This window comes from Myotis lucifugus, unplaced genomic scaffold, assembly GCF_000147115.1.
Source record: "Myotis lucifugus unplaced genomic scaffold, Myoluc2.0 scaffold_1467, whole genome shotgun sequence".
In the NCBI taxonomy this organism is placed as follows: Eukaryota; Metazoa; Chordata; class Mammalia; order Chiroptera; family Vespertilionidae; genus Myotis; species Myotis lucifugus.
This window is the reverse complement of record NW_005872515.1, coordinates 41,039-55,106: the sequence shown is the minus strand read 5'-3', so window position 1 is coordinate 55,106 and position 14,068 is coordinate 41,039. Positions and strand designations below refer to the sequence as shown.

The 14,068-nt window shown below is 51.8% G+C and overlaps 1 protein-coding gene across 1 annotated transcript in view; it reads right to left on the bottom strand.

The window, feature by feature from the left end:
* Positions 1 to 531: 531 nt before the first annotated feature.
* The window catches only part of LOC102431044 (ras-related protein Rab-3C), a 31,587-nt gene continuing 18,050 nt past the window's right edge, over positions 532 to 14,068 (bottom strand). Inside the window, exon 3 of the mRNA XM_014449857.2 lies at positions 532 to 654. Coding sequence (XP_014305343.1) covers positions 532 to 654 — 123 coding nt within the window. The remainder of the gene's footprint in view (positions 655 to 14,068) is intronic.

Here is a 14,068-nt window from a genome sequence, read left to right as displayed (position 1 = left end):
CCAGACTTTTGAAACCTTTCAATGTAAAGAAAACCTGCAACAGTGTGGCAGATCTGGGAAGGGGAGAGGCAAGCGTGTCCAGGAGGGGCCTGATGGAAACCGCAGGTTCAGGGGCGCGCGGCGCCCGGGCAGCAGCGAGCTGCCATGTGGGTCCTTCCCACGAAGCCCACGAGCCCGGCTGCTCTAATCCAGCTTTACTCGCGAAGCCAGTGGGGCCGGGCGGGGCGTGGGCGCCCAGGCCCACGAGGCTGAGGTTCAGGCTCCAGCCCCCGGTAGTCAGTGACCGCCGCCACACGCTGTGTTTTAGAATCAGTGACGGGCCCGGCCCCACAGAGCCCGGGGGACAGGACGCCAGGCACTGAGGGACCACATACAGGACACCACCACGATCGGGCCCATTGGCCCCTGCACGCCACTCGGGGCCCCGATGGCCTGTGGCTGCCAGAGAGGACACGTGTGAGAACAGGCAACCCCGTGGGCAGCCGCCAAGGGGCAGCTGCTGAGGAGGCCTCGCTGGGGGGCGCCAGCCACTCACCAGTCCTGCACAGCGTTGAAGGACTCCCCGTTGGTGATGTCGTACATGAGGATGAAGCCCATGGCCCCGCGGTAGTAGGCCGTGGTGATGGTCCGGTACCGCTCCTGGCCCGCTGTGTCCTGGAAAGAACGGACAAGCTGAGAACCAGGCCATGCATCTCCTGGACGTGATGAATGACCCCCAACAGGCCCAACAGAGTCCAGCTGTACCAGCCACCACAGCTACTATCTACCCCAGTCATGTCTTTCCGAGTCATTTTCATGGGTTAGGTCTGCAAATTTTGAAAAACTGTTTTTGGCAAAGATCCAGCTCAAAGCACCTTCTACATGGTTCACTCCCACTGGCAGCAGGAAGTGAGAAGGAAGATGGTGCGCATCACATTCCGTGTGCTCCAAGCAGTGAAGACGGAGGTCGCGTTAGCCCGTCCTGGTGCCTCTCCCGTGTGATGCCAGCGCGTCATGTGGGCTACGCTTACGGGAAGGTCTCCGCGTGTACAAGCAAGTGCTGGCTGTTTATGCTGTAACGTGAGGTCAGACCCCTTCTCTGTGCGGATGTCCCTCGGTCGCGGGGACCTGCCCCTGCGAGCCCAGCTGCTCCGAGGGTTAAGGACATGGAGCGCGTGGACCTGGCACACAGACAGTGGGAGGCAGGCAGCCCACAGTCGCAGGGCCCAGGCCACAGGGGAGATGGCCTGGGAGAGCCGAGTCTGGGCGTCAGCGGAATAGCCTGTGTGGGTCACAGGGACTGTGTCCTGTAGCTCGAGACACCACTGCCCACTCAGCAGCACACAGAGCCTGGGACGCCCGTGCTCCCCTCCACCCCCAGCCGGGCCCGGACTCCCTCCACAGACTCGTGCGCTTCGAACCCAGTTTGCGGCCTTCTCCCCTTCTCCTTCATGCTCAGCGTGCTCCCCAGTTACCCCAACACTCAATAGGCCTGAAGGGAAAGCTAACGTGTCCAATGCCCCACAAATAGGGTCCTTATCATCAGAGCGAAGCCAGCACCTCCTGGTCTCCCTGTGGGGATGGCTGGCCTCTCCCCCTCCCGCGGGGACGCTACCCCACCCTGGGCTAGCAGAGGGGTCTCAGGGCTGCTCACAACGTCCCTGATTGGAGTGGTGCAGTCTGCTTGCCCCTGCGAGTTCAGAGAAGGTGGTCACACCAGACTAAAGAAATGTGCACATGATTCCGGAGAGCCAGCAGGTGTGCAACGGGAGCTGACGATCAGCTGAGGCCGTGGGGGACAGGGATCAGGCTGCCCTGATTAGAGGTGTTTATTCGATAATATTAGGGAAATAAGGCTCCAGAGGTCAGATGAACACAGAGCACAGAACCCAAAAGAGCAAAAATAAAGCAACCCTGTGTGGGGAGCTTTCAGAACCCACCAAGGGCAGGGAGACAAGCTCAGGTTCCATCACATGGAAATCTGGCAATTCCTCAGATACAGAGAAGCCCTGTAAGTAAAATGGATCCAATCGAATGATAAGCTGGAAAAACATTCGCACCAGAGACCAAGGATAACAGCTTTAATATACTACGTGGTGTTAGAAATCATTACGGATTAGGTTAAATATTCTAATTTTAAATTTTTTTGTAAACAGGTACATAAATAGCTAGTTTTTTATAAAAGAGTTGAATCCCAAGTATAATAGAAAGGCAATACTGCATAGCTTCACACCTATATAGAAGCGACCTAGCCATTATTTAGCAAACATTTTTTGTACTTTTCTTGGTATTTTATAAATGAGAGAAAACATGGATATCATAAACTGCATATAATTGGGACAAATACACACAATTATTCAGCAAAAAGGAGACAATCTTGAACAGATTCTCAAAGACTATGTTTGGGAAACAAGGTATAGTGGGAGACTGGGTGGTGTATTTTAGCTCATTAGGGAACAGAACAACTCATAACAACTCATTCTGTCTTAAAACTCCCACAGCGACGTGAGTCCAGATCCCCAGTTGTCTATCGATCCCTGTTTCTACTGTGAATTTACCTTCTTCTTCTCCAGGTGAAAGATCCTCTGGCAGCACCTGAGCAGCTTCCTCACAGGCGAGGGCCCCGCCCCCTCCCGCCCTCTGCACAGCATCCTCTCCCCCGTCAGGCACGTCCTCATCGGGGCCTAGAGTCCTGTGCGGGACAATGACGTCACCTCTTCCTCCTGACCTCTTCCCTGTGGCTCCCCTCAAAGATGTTAATTTTATTTATTTTTATTTTTAAAAATATATTTTATTGATTTTTTACAGAGAGGAAGGGAGAGGGCATCGATCAGCTGCCTCCTGCACACCTCCCACTGGGGATGTGCCCACAACCAAGGTACATGCCCTTGACCAGAATCGAACCTGGGACCCTTGAGTCCGCAGGCCGACGCTCTATCCACTGAGCCAAACCAGTTAGGGCAAAGACGTTAATTTTATTTTGACAGTAAAGAACCAGCCCCAGTGTCATAAACACCAATTCTGCACAGCGCACACGGAGGTTTTGCAGGGCAAAGTCATGACTGAAATGTTACAGGAAACCACAGGGCAGAGAGCCATCACGTGTCGCAATTGAACACGAGAGGAGGACAAACACAGTGTTCAGGAACGAACATCAAAGCTTTTAGAAGCTCTGAAGGCCCAGCAGGAGCAGGACCCTCATTTTGTCTTAAACCCAGAAACACCATCTAACTAACTGGAGTTGTTGTCACGGGAAAGCTCTCGGGGAGAATGGGAAACGCACCGGGCAGGGGAGTGAGTGAGAAATACAGAGAATTCCCTCCAAGGGCAGGAGAGAGGACGACGAGGCTGAAGCTGGTAACAGACATGCTGGCCTGCAATGGTTTTGGTTTTGAAACCATTTCAGGCTGACGGGCTCATTAGCTTTTCTCTCCTGTGACATCAGGGAGAAAATGGGGTCAGAAAGCGCTTCACTGCATCAGCCATTTACCGATGAGGGCGGAGGTGATATTAGAAAGAAAAGAACATTGCGCACTGGCAACTGCCCCTCCCGTAACCACACGTGGCAGCGGGAGGAGAGTGAACGGTCCCTCCCCTTCCTTTGCTGGGAAATGGCTCCAAGCCCTGGCTTTGGGCTGCTCCCTGCCCAGCTGATCCGAATAACTGGGCCACCTGCTGATTTTCCATGAAAACAGGCTCTTGCGATGGGAACCACCTGAAATCTCTTGCAGAGAAAACAAGGGACAAAAGTATGGCCGAAACGAAAGCTTTCTCCCAGGAGCTGGTTTCGCCTCCCTCTCTTTAAGAAAATAAATCCCTTCAGTTGGTTTAAATATTTTGATTCTCAATCAGGTTTTTAGAAAAATGTTTGGCTTTAATGACAGGTTTGATTAGCAAACACTTGACTATCTGTCAAGAAAAAGACTGAAATGGGAAACATTTGCAGCTTGAGACATAGTAGCTGGGAACATTTCAGTTTGAATTTTGGCATTTTTGTCTTTGTCTTGAATTTATTTCTCTGATACTACGTGTTTTTTCTTTTAAACTCTGTGTGCTGCATTTTCAATCCCCATGGAGGTCCTACAGAGATAAGAGGCAGTTTTAATACTGAGGAAACAGCTTTCATTTGTAAGGTCTGGGCTATACTGTAATTTGGTTTTTGTCTTGGTGGTTACTTTTCTCTGTATTGGATTACATGGAAAATGGAAGTAATCATTACTAAATAAACATAAATACTATCACCATAATCAAAACACATTTATTGAATGTCCACACAGAGAAAAACAGATCGAAGGGCAGGCAATCCTGTACGTGATGAAGTGGGTAATTTTCTAGTTGGAGAAACCAAACCAAAGCACATTGCTGCGACTGGTCAACAACAGTAGTTACATGTGTTAAAGGAAACAACATGCACCAACCAAAGAGAAAGGCCACAGACCGGAGGCTGAGGAGACGGCAGCATAGACGGAATGCGTCTTGAGCCAGTGAATGTCCAAAGGCACAAGCCTGTGGGCATCAGCATTCAAGCAGGAGTGACCCCTTAACCTGGACTTTGCTACATTTTACCTGTAGAAATTACTCTGAATTATCAAAGGAAGATGAAACTATGCTCAGTATCCTGACTATATAATGACTCATTCATTCATTCAGTCATTCATTCATTCAATAAACATTTAGTGAATGCCTATTACCAGTTAGGGACTGTGCCAGGTATATGTTAAATTCCTTTTATCTATTCTAGACATATTTTTGCACATTTTAAAATTCTACACCTAAGAGCATTCATTAATCAGATGTCACATTCCCTACATGTCTACGAAAGATGAGGTAACTTGTGAAAACATCATTTCTGAAGAACCAGAGAGTATAGCAATGTAAAATGGCAACCGAGACCACACCGTCGGCTCCGTGGTGAGCTGTCCCCTCATAGCACTGCCAGGGGTTCTATTAGGAAACGGACTGTGACCTCATTTGGAAATAGGGTCTTTGCAGGTGGAGACAAGTTGAGTTCTCAGGGAGGAGGGTGGCCCTGATCCTATGACACAGTCCCTTGAAGAAGAGAAAACAGACACAGGCCCACGGGGGCCACACGACAGCAGAGGCAGAGTCCAGTGATGCAGCCACAGCCACGGACACCAAGACAAGGACTGGGGCAGCTGCCACAGCTTGACCGAGCCTGACAGACCTGGCCCTGCCGACACCTTCATAAAGGTTCGTGGCTTCAGAACCACAAATCCACAATGTCTGCAGTTTTAAGCCACCCGTGGGGGCTTCATTACGGCAGCCCTAGGACCCTAGGAGCCCGGTTTTCAATCTTTATGATCAGGGCAAAGCAATATAAATGTCACAGCTTCCCAAACACACTCACTGCTTAACAGAAGGGAAAAGATAGAAAATTAGCAGTGACTTGTGAAGTAGTTGAACATAGTTTCCCTGTGTGAATTCATGTAGTTATGCTAAAATGTATTAATATATTCCCTTTATGTAAAATAATTCTGGTTAGAAAAAGGTAAGGTGCTATATCTTATCGTCTTAAGACCCTGGCCGCTGTGGCTCAGTTGGCTGAGCATGGTCCCACACAGCCAAAGGCTGCCAGTTCAATTCCAGTCAGGGCACATGCCCGGGTTGTGGGCTTGATCCCCGGGTGGGGTGGGGGGTGCAGGAGGCAGCCTATTGATGTTCTGCTCTAACATTGATGTTTCTCTCTCACTCTTCCTTCCTCTCTCTCTAAAAATCAATAAGAAAAGTAAAGAAGTAGATCTTCCCATCTCAGCACGTATGTGCAGATATTGGAGCAACACTGCTGCCTGTGGCAGAGGTTCCACCAGAGGCTGAGCCGCTGCCACAGGGACCCTCGCACGCTGGCCACGAGGCAAGGCCTCCACCAGAACCTGCAGAGCGCGGGCTGCACACGGCACTTCTTTTGTACAATGTTCCTTTCCCCGAAGCTGCATTTACTGTTTTCATTTCCATAAAAGAGGCAGGCACAGAGCAGCATGAACTAGAATCTTTAAAAATAGGGAGGGAAACAGGATGCTTAAATATTTTATGCTTTCCCATTGAACATTTATTTTTGGAATGAAATAAAAATGTTTTCCCCTTACCTCAGGCAGTTAATCTGTGAAAATTTACAAACCCTGCTTCCCTGCTGACCTTGTGCAAAGTCAGGTTGGATTCATTTACACGCTCTCAGATGCTCAGGCACCGGAAGCTAGCCTGCGCTTTAGAAAAGAGAGGAATACCGTCCCCGACTGGCTCTTCCCCCAGTGGTTCTAGCATCAAATCTCCTCGTGTTTGGCTTTGAAATGCCCAGGTCTTCACTTGCAACAGCATCCGCTTCTGACTAAAACCTACTAGACTGAGCCTGAGGCACAAGGAGAGAACTTGACCTATTATTTCTGGCGGTGTTTCCATGGCAACTGTCTTTCCTGGGGTGCGGGGGGGGGGGGCTCTGACCACGGCGGCAAGACCCCCACAGCTGGTTCTGCTCAGGGAAGCTGGGGACCTTTTCAGTAAAATGACCTAAATCTCAGAGAACACTTCCGGATCCGAATAAAATGTACAGCCAAACCGAGTAAAGGCGACTTCACTCACGAGCGTGCTTGGTGAGACGGTGACCACAAAGGCAGAGAGAGGCACCGTTCTGCCATCTTTCTGGCTAATCTTTGGGACACACTCCCCCGTGGGGTTTCCATGGGCCTCAACGTTGTCAGAACCCAGGGAGCAGACACCTCAGCGCAGGCAGCTCAGAGCTTCCCTCAACGCTGATGACTGTCTTCTCACGGGTGCAACTCAAGATGCTCCCTATCAGGTGCTCTGGTTAGAGGACAGGACTTTTACTGCTGCCCCAGAACAGGCAGCAAAGGCTCCAACCAGACCCTCCCAAGGCTGGGTGGCTGCAGGGCCGACAGCCGGCGATGTCCCCCTGCACTTGTGCGGGGGTTTCTGGGACCGGAGAGGTTGGGGGGGGGGTGAGGGCGTTCCCGTTTCTTCAGAGCAGGATCCATCCCTGACACAGGAGAGGCAAATGCGATCCAGGGCCCAGCTGGTCGAGTGACTAAACCCTCCTGACCACCTTCCCGCTAAATAAGGACAATGTCTGCCTCCTCAAGGCTGTGGTAAGGACCAGGCTTCTTGCACACACTTGGGGAGCAATAAATGGGGCTTCCTGCTTTTTTCCTGTTTGTTTGTTTTCCTTTTCCAAAGCAGCCATGTGTGGGCGACAGCAGCTCCGAGACGCACATGCTGCGAGGCTTTAGAAATATCACCTAACCTCTCTGAGCATCAGTTTACAGATTTCCAAAAGGGAATCAATAGCTAATGCCCAGCTGAAGTGTAACTGCCAGTGAGAGAAGGTCTTTAAGCTACAAGCTGCTGTCGGTCGTGCATTCTTATTGTGTTAATGACAGTAAAGAACTAGCCTGGCAAGTCCCAAGAGGAAGTGGCTGTTACTCTGCAACTGGATGGCTCAGCAGAACATCGGTCCTTACTTCCCATCCCCAGGGAGGAGAGGGGTGAAGATGCCTGTCCTTCCGAACCACCAGTCACACCCTCTCCACAGCCCTCACTTACACCGCCTGACCCTGCCTCCTGGTTTCACATTCTTGCTTTTAAGTTTTTGTTGGAACCTCACGGAGGCAAAGGGCCTTCAGGGTTCCACTGTTTCCAGGTTAAAGCCATGCTTCCCTCCCGGTAGTGGAGGAAAATCATGTGACAGGGAGTGCTATGTCCACGCTCACAGAGGACAGGAAGTGAAAATGTGGAAGCAGGTGCTAGAGACAGGTTGCAGCACCTGCCACGTGCTCCAGGGCGGCGGGCTGTGCACCTGCCCGGGAGAGAGCGTAAGTGCTTCTCTGACCTGGGGAGGCTGCAAGGCCTGGAAATGCAAGCATTTCTCTTTCAGGTGGTCTAAGCCTGTATTCGTTTCTAAATAAGTAGCCCTCATCTTAAATAATTTTTAAAATATACTGAGATAGTACAGGCAAATGGGCCATTTAAACATCGGAGGCAATCTGGGCTGCTGAGTACTGTCCCCCCTGAGTACTGTCAGTGGGAAACAGGAAGCCCACGGCCTGGCTCTCGGGAGCAGGGACACACGGCTGTCACAGCCTGCGGAGCCTCCACGGGTGACCCCGTGACCCCACATTTCTGCTGGACTTTACAGTGTTTCACAGAGTCGTCCAGGGCCTCCTCAGGGCAGCTCAGGGCACACAGGCTCCAGAGCCCGCCCCGCAGATGGCAGCCTGGCTGCTGCCTCCATTTTCTGGTTCTGCTGAACCACAGACCAATGGCTTCTGCTGCTGCAGCGATTCTCTCTGCCCAGGGCCCAGGGCCAGCTGATTGCTTTGCTGACTTACAAAATGAGAACTTAAACAGTCCGTACGTGATGTGTAGTTATTTCATTCGTTTTTTTCTTTTTATCTAAAAGTACTGTGAGAGCAGAGATTCCCTGAAGAAATATCTTTTCACCCAACATGAGGTCCAGTAACCAGATAGTTAGAGAAACACTGAAGACCACGGGAAGCGCGAAGGATGTGATTGTAAAAATGATAGTCATGTTCTCCTCTGCACCGAACACGCTGGTCTTGAATATGACACTGCTGCTCGCTGGGCACGACCACCCATGAAACAGGAACAAGGAGACTCGATGGCTAACCCCTGGTTGAGTCTGACCTGGCACCATGGGAGCCTGTGGGCAATCGGCGAGCACAGCGCTGCTGACGGACGCACCTGCCTGGGCTGAGCAGGGGCCACACTCCTACTCGGACGGGACGGAGTGTCACCTGGAGAGGTTCTAGCACGAGGGCGGGAGAGCCCCCTTAGACATCTGAGCCACACAGCCACTGACCCAAAGTGAGGTCACTGTGCGCTCAGCATGGCTCCTCTGTGGCTGCAGCTCTGGGAGGGGAAAGTCCAGCCGAGATCCCTCACGCAGTTCACTGGGACACCCTTTGGTTTGTCCTTATCTAGTTCCTCAGGCGCTTGGTGTTTGTCATACGTGCTGTTGTGTAGGACCGCTGTGCTGTGCGTGAGAGCCCAGAACCTACACATCTACCAGGGGCAGGCTCGTCCCTCACCCAGCTCTCTCACCCCCTCCCGCTCTCCGAAGCCACCATCTTGCCCTGTTTCTACCAGTTGGTTAGTTTAGGCCCATGAGTAGGTGACATCGCACCGTGTACCCACACGGCTCCCGTGTCTTTACCGTGGAGCCTGGGCTCTCAGGACTCCATGGTGGGTTATACTCAGCTGCTTGGATGAGGAAGAAGAATGTCCTCCCTGGAGACAGAACACCCTGCAGGTTATCCTGGGGGAGCCCTTCCGTGGGGGCTGCCGCTTCATCTTATCTGAGAGCCCAGCAGGCAGGGGGGACGCGGGCACGAGCCGTTAGCAGAGATGGCAACGCTGGGCAGCTTTCTAATTACGTTACAGCCGCGTGTTCCTCTTTAAACAATAAAATGTGTTTTTATAAAGAGACTGGCTTCAGGATGTGCCATTAGAGAGTAAATGGCAAGGACTAACATGCCATCTGCTTGGTGAACCCGGGGCTCAAGTGAGCCCCTCCCCCAAGCATGCCCCAACCTGAGAAGGGGGGTGCACCTGCAGTCAGCGTTCTGCCAGGAACAGGGGAGGGGGTGCCCCGTCTTCCTCGGACTCACCAGCACCTCGGGGAGCTCCCTCATCTCCCCAGTTGCAGTGCCGAGACGGAATCGCACAACGTTAAGGTCTCTTTCAGGCGAAGCTTTCTGCAGAAGTTTATTTCTGGGGCAAAGTTACATTAACACACACTGCAGGCCCCAGATAGCTATCTGGTACATGGATTTTTTAAGCGTTTATGAAATTCCTGGCCCCCCTCCCCACATTAGGGATGAATCCGGGGCACAGGGTGCAGAGCCCGCCAGGGACTCCGGGGCGCCTGCCAGCCCCTCACCGAGATGCGCTCCTGGCTCAGAAGAAACAAGGTGATTCCTTCAGATCCTGGCTTTAATCCCTGGAAAAAGCGCTCAGCCGGAAATTAAGACACAACCAGCTGAGAAAGACGTGTCCTCGGGAAACTGACTGTGAATAAAACACTCCTTGTTGCTCACGGGGAGGCAGTTCTAGCTGCCGCAGGCAGGCTCTGCGTTCTCACCCCGTCTCCTTTGACTAAAGGCCCCTCACATCGCCCTCCCGCGGAAGCCACTGCACTTACAACAGGTGACATCTGGTTACCCGCACGGCTGCCCTGAGCCCCTGTGAGGCTCCTGCCTCCGACCTGCACTCACTAACCAGGTCAATGTCCAGACTGTTCCCAGCAGGTGACAGCGTTCTCCTGTCTGACCCTGGTCTTTAAGAACTAAGTGTAGCTCTAGAGATCAAAAGGTGATTAACTAAAAATGTATAAACATTCACAGTTACTAGTTTCTCTGGAGGGTTGATTTACAGTGGGTTTATTTTCTGCTTATTCTCCTGTATTTTCATTTTTTACAAAGGACTTTTATCTTTTATAACGTTTCCTTTTGCCCTGGCTGGTGTGGCTTAGTTGGTTGGGCATCGTCCTGTGCACCAAAAAGTCACCAGATTAATTCCCTGTCGGGGCACATGCCTGGGGTTGCAGGCTCCATCCCCAGTAGGGGGCGTGCAGGAGGCAGCCAATTGCTGTTTCTCTCTCACAGCAATGTGTGTTTCTCTCCCCATCTCCCTTCCTCTCTAAAATTAATAAAGATAAATAAATAAATAAATAAAAAAATAAAGCCTATAATGTTTCCTTTAGAAAGAAATAAAGAAAAGGAGGAAAGGAGGGAAAAGGAAGTGGATGGTGTGTGTGAGGAGAGGGAGAGAGAGCCGCCTGGCGAGTGCTATCGCAGACGGCGGGGCTGGAATGCAGAGGTTCCAGCTGCCACGGGTGTGGTGCTGGCTGCGTGGAGGACATCGAGGGAGGCTGCTAGGAGGCCATGCTGTGGGCTGAGCTGGCAGATGGGAGAGCGTGAGCCGAGCAGGAAGAGGCAGCCTCAGTGCAGAGGGCGGGGCAGGCCTGTTCTGTCCAGCGTCTGCAGGTCGTTTGCAGGACAAGCACACAGCCGCTGTGGCCGTGGCCGTGGCCGTAGAGCATCACTGGGGCCAGAAAGTGCATGAAGGGGGCCGTGACCAGCAGCGTAAGGTTCAATAGGCGCCACAGGCGCATCCCACAGGGCCCTGAGTGCAGACTCCAGGGTGTCTGCGGGCGTGGGAACTGGGTCACAAGGGAAACGCATTCTGCACTGAGGGCTGTGGTCACAGAGCCTTTGAGCCCCGTGAGGACAATGGCAGAGCCTCACGCTCGGCAAAGCACCCCCGTTATCCTCGGGCACAGGTTTTCATATTGCTTTACACGTGTGTGATATGCAGCGCATGTAATTCCACACACAGTGTAACATCTATCACGGCCCTGGTGACAGCGGGGACCATCTGTGGGGTTTACGCCCTTCCATCCGAATGGAACGTCACTGTCACCTCCACAGTGAAGACGGGAGAGCAAACGGAGCGTGTTTGCTGCCACCGCTGCTCCTTCACCGCCTGTGTCCTTCACCGAGGTGGTGCCAAACCTCATGCTAAACCCAAAAGAAGTCCCAGCTGCGGGCGAGAGACCTGAGCTTACACTCCGTCCCAAACATCACCTCAGCAGCTTCCTTTTCCCTGAACATTACTTTCTAACTAGAATATATTTTCTAAATACACACCCATTCCTGATAAATGGCACATCAATTCATTTTTTTTGACAAATACATTAGCTAAACATTTAAGCGCACATTAAATATTCTACCATCTAAACTGGGAGCATAGAAAACACTGCAATAAGAAGGGAAAAGCCTGTTTGGGGATGTATGTACATGGTGAACAACCGGACTCCCTCCTTACTGTGTTGCACACGCTTTGTGTTTTTAAGTGTCCACCCACACGGAACTGTCTTCATGCTCTAACACAGCGGTTCTCAACCTTCTGGCCCTTTAAATACAGTTCCTCATGTTGTGACCCAAACATAAAATTATTTTCGTTGCTACTTCATAACTGTCATGTTGCTACTGTTATGAATCGTCATGTAAATATCTGATATGCAGGATGGTCTTAGGCAACTCCTGTGAAAGGGTCGTTCGACCGCCAAAGGGGTCTCTACCCACAGGTTGAGAACCACTGCTCTAACACATGACTATTTAGTGGGAACGGGGCAGGTCTGCTTGCCCTTGGTGCTCTGACCTTGAAAAGGTCACTGTTTGCATCGGGTGAGTCTAGTTAGACTGATCCCCCCAGCCCAAGAGCGCCTGCATCCATCAGCCTCAGAACACAACCTCATTGTGTGAAGAGAGGAGAGTGACTCATTTATGGCTACAGAACAAGACGGCCAGTTCCTCACACTAATCCAATCAGGGGCAAATCGGTTTATCTGATGTGTTTCTCCAGTGATTTCAGAGGTGAGCAGAGAGTAGAGAACATCTAGTTCAAAACAACATTAGGAAAAAATACAAATGCCCATTTTGGGATCGCACTTCAGCTTGTTAGTGTCACTGGGCTGTGTCCTGGGTGGGCCAAGAGTCCACCCTGTTACCTATCAATCTGTTTCAAGAGGAGAAGTATTGATAAGAGTCCTCTTCTCTTGCCCATTTGAAAAGGAGAGCTGCCCTAAGAATTAAACTACGTTTGTGTGTTGGGGAGTGGGTTGGGGATGGGGGTTGGGGTGAGGAGGGAGGATGAGAATCAGAAACAAAACAAAGAAAAGACAGACACAAACAGCCATAGAACTCACAGGTCGTCATAGGAGTAATTGCTGAAACTTCTGTTAATTGGCCCTAAAAAAGAGAACATTCAGGACACCTGCCGATGGTTACTAGTCTGTGTCTGTCAGTCACTGTGTGCACATACACACTCGATGTACATGCAGAGACGGCCAGACCAGAGGGCTGGGCAGCACCACAGTTCTTGCCTCACACAGTGACTGGCCTGGTTCCCTAGACCTTTCATGTCTAGATAGAAACCCCAGTGAATGAGTACTGAGGGTTAAGTCCTTCAGCAGAACCACCCAGGCACTGCCACCTCTAGGATGGAAACAGAAATGGAAATGAAGACACGCTGCGCGATTTGCTCAGTTCCAGCGAGTCACTGATCACCCGAAACCTGCCCAGCACCTCCTAGTCCAGAGGAGAGAGGACCAAACCCCCCCCCCCAGCCCTTAGGGACGCGCAGATGGGCGGCAGAGGGATGGCCGGCAGAGGGGGAACCAGTCCCCTGCATGACCTCACAGGAGCTGGTAGGTCCTGCTTCCTCCTCTTCCCTGGTCTTGTCCTGAGAAGTTCTTTAAACTTTTTTTTTTAAATATACTTCAGAGAGGTAGAGAGAGATTGAAACATCAATGATGAGAGAGAATCATCGATTGGCTGCCTCTTGCACGTCCCCTACTGGGGATTGAGCCTGCAACCCGGGCATGTGCCGTGATCGGGAATCGAACCATGACCTCTCAGTGCACGAGAGGATGCCCAACCCACCGAGCCACACCGTCCAGGCCCCATTCACCCCCTTCCTTCTTCATTGATGCAGCTCCTCGGGTCCCTTTCCCTCCTTCCCTCTGACAGTTCCTCCCACACCTGCCATGTCCCAGCCACTTCCCTCCTTCCCCTTATCTCGACGGGGTGACTCTTGCAGCCCCGAGAGGCACTGTGATAAGGTGGCATGAGACCTGAAAACTGGAAAATCTAATTTGTAGTGTCAGCACTGCTGGTAACATCTCTGTAGCCCCAGCCAGCCACCAACTCTGCCCACACCCTCACTCTGCCCACACCCTCTGGCCTCTGCCTGCTACAGATTGGGGTCCTAGACTCCTGCAGCCTGTGTGGGTCCTTCAGCCTGTGTGGGTCCTGTGGCCTGTGTGGGTCCTGTGGCCTGTGTGTGGGTCCTGTGGCCTGTGTGGGTCCTGCAGCCGGTGTGGGTCCTGCAGCCTGTGTGGGTCCTGTGGCCTGTGTGTGGATCCTGTGGCCTGTGTGGTCCTGCAGCCGGTGTGGGTCCTGCAGCTGCTGTGGGTCCTATAGCCTGTGATGAGGTCCTGTGGCCTGTGTGTGGGTCCTGTGGCCTGTGTGGTCCTGCA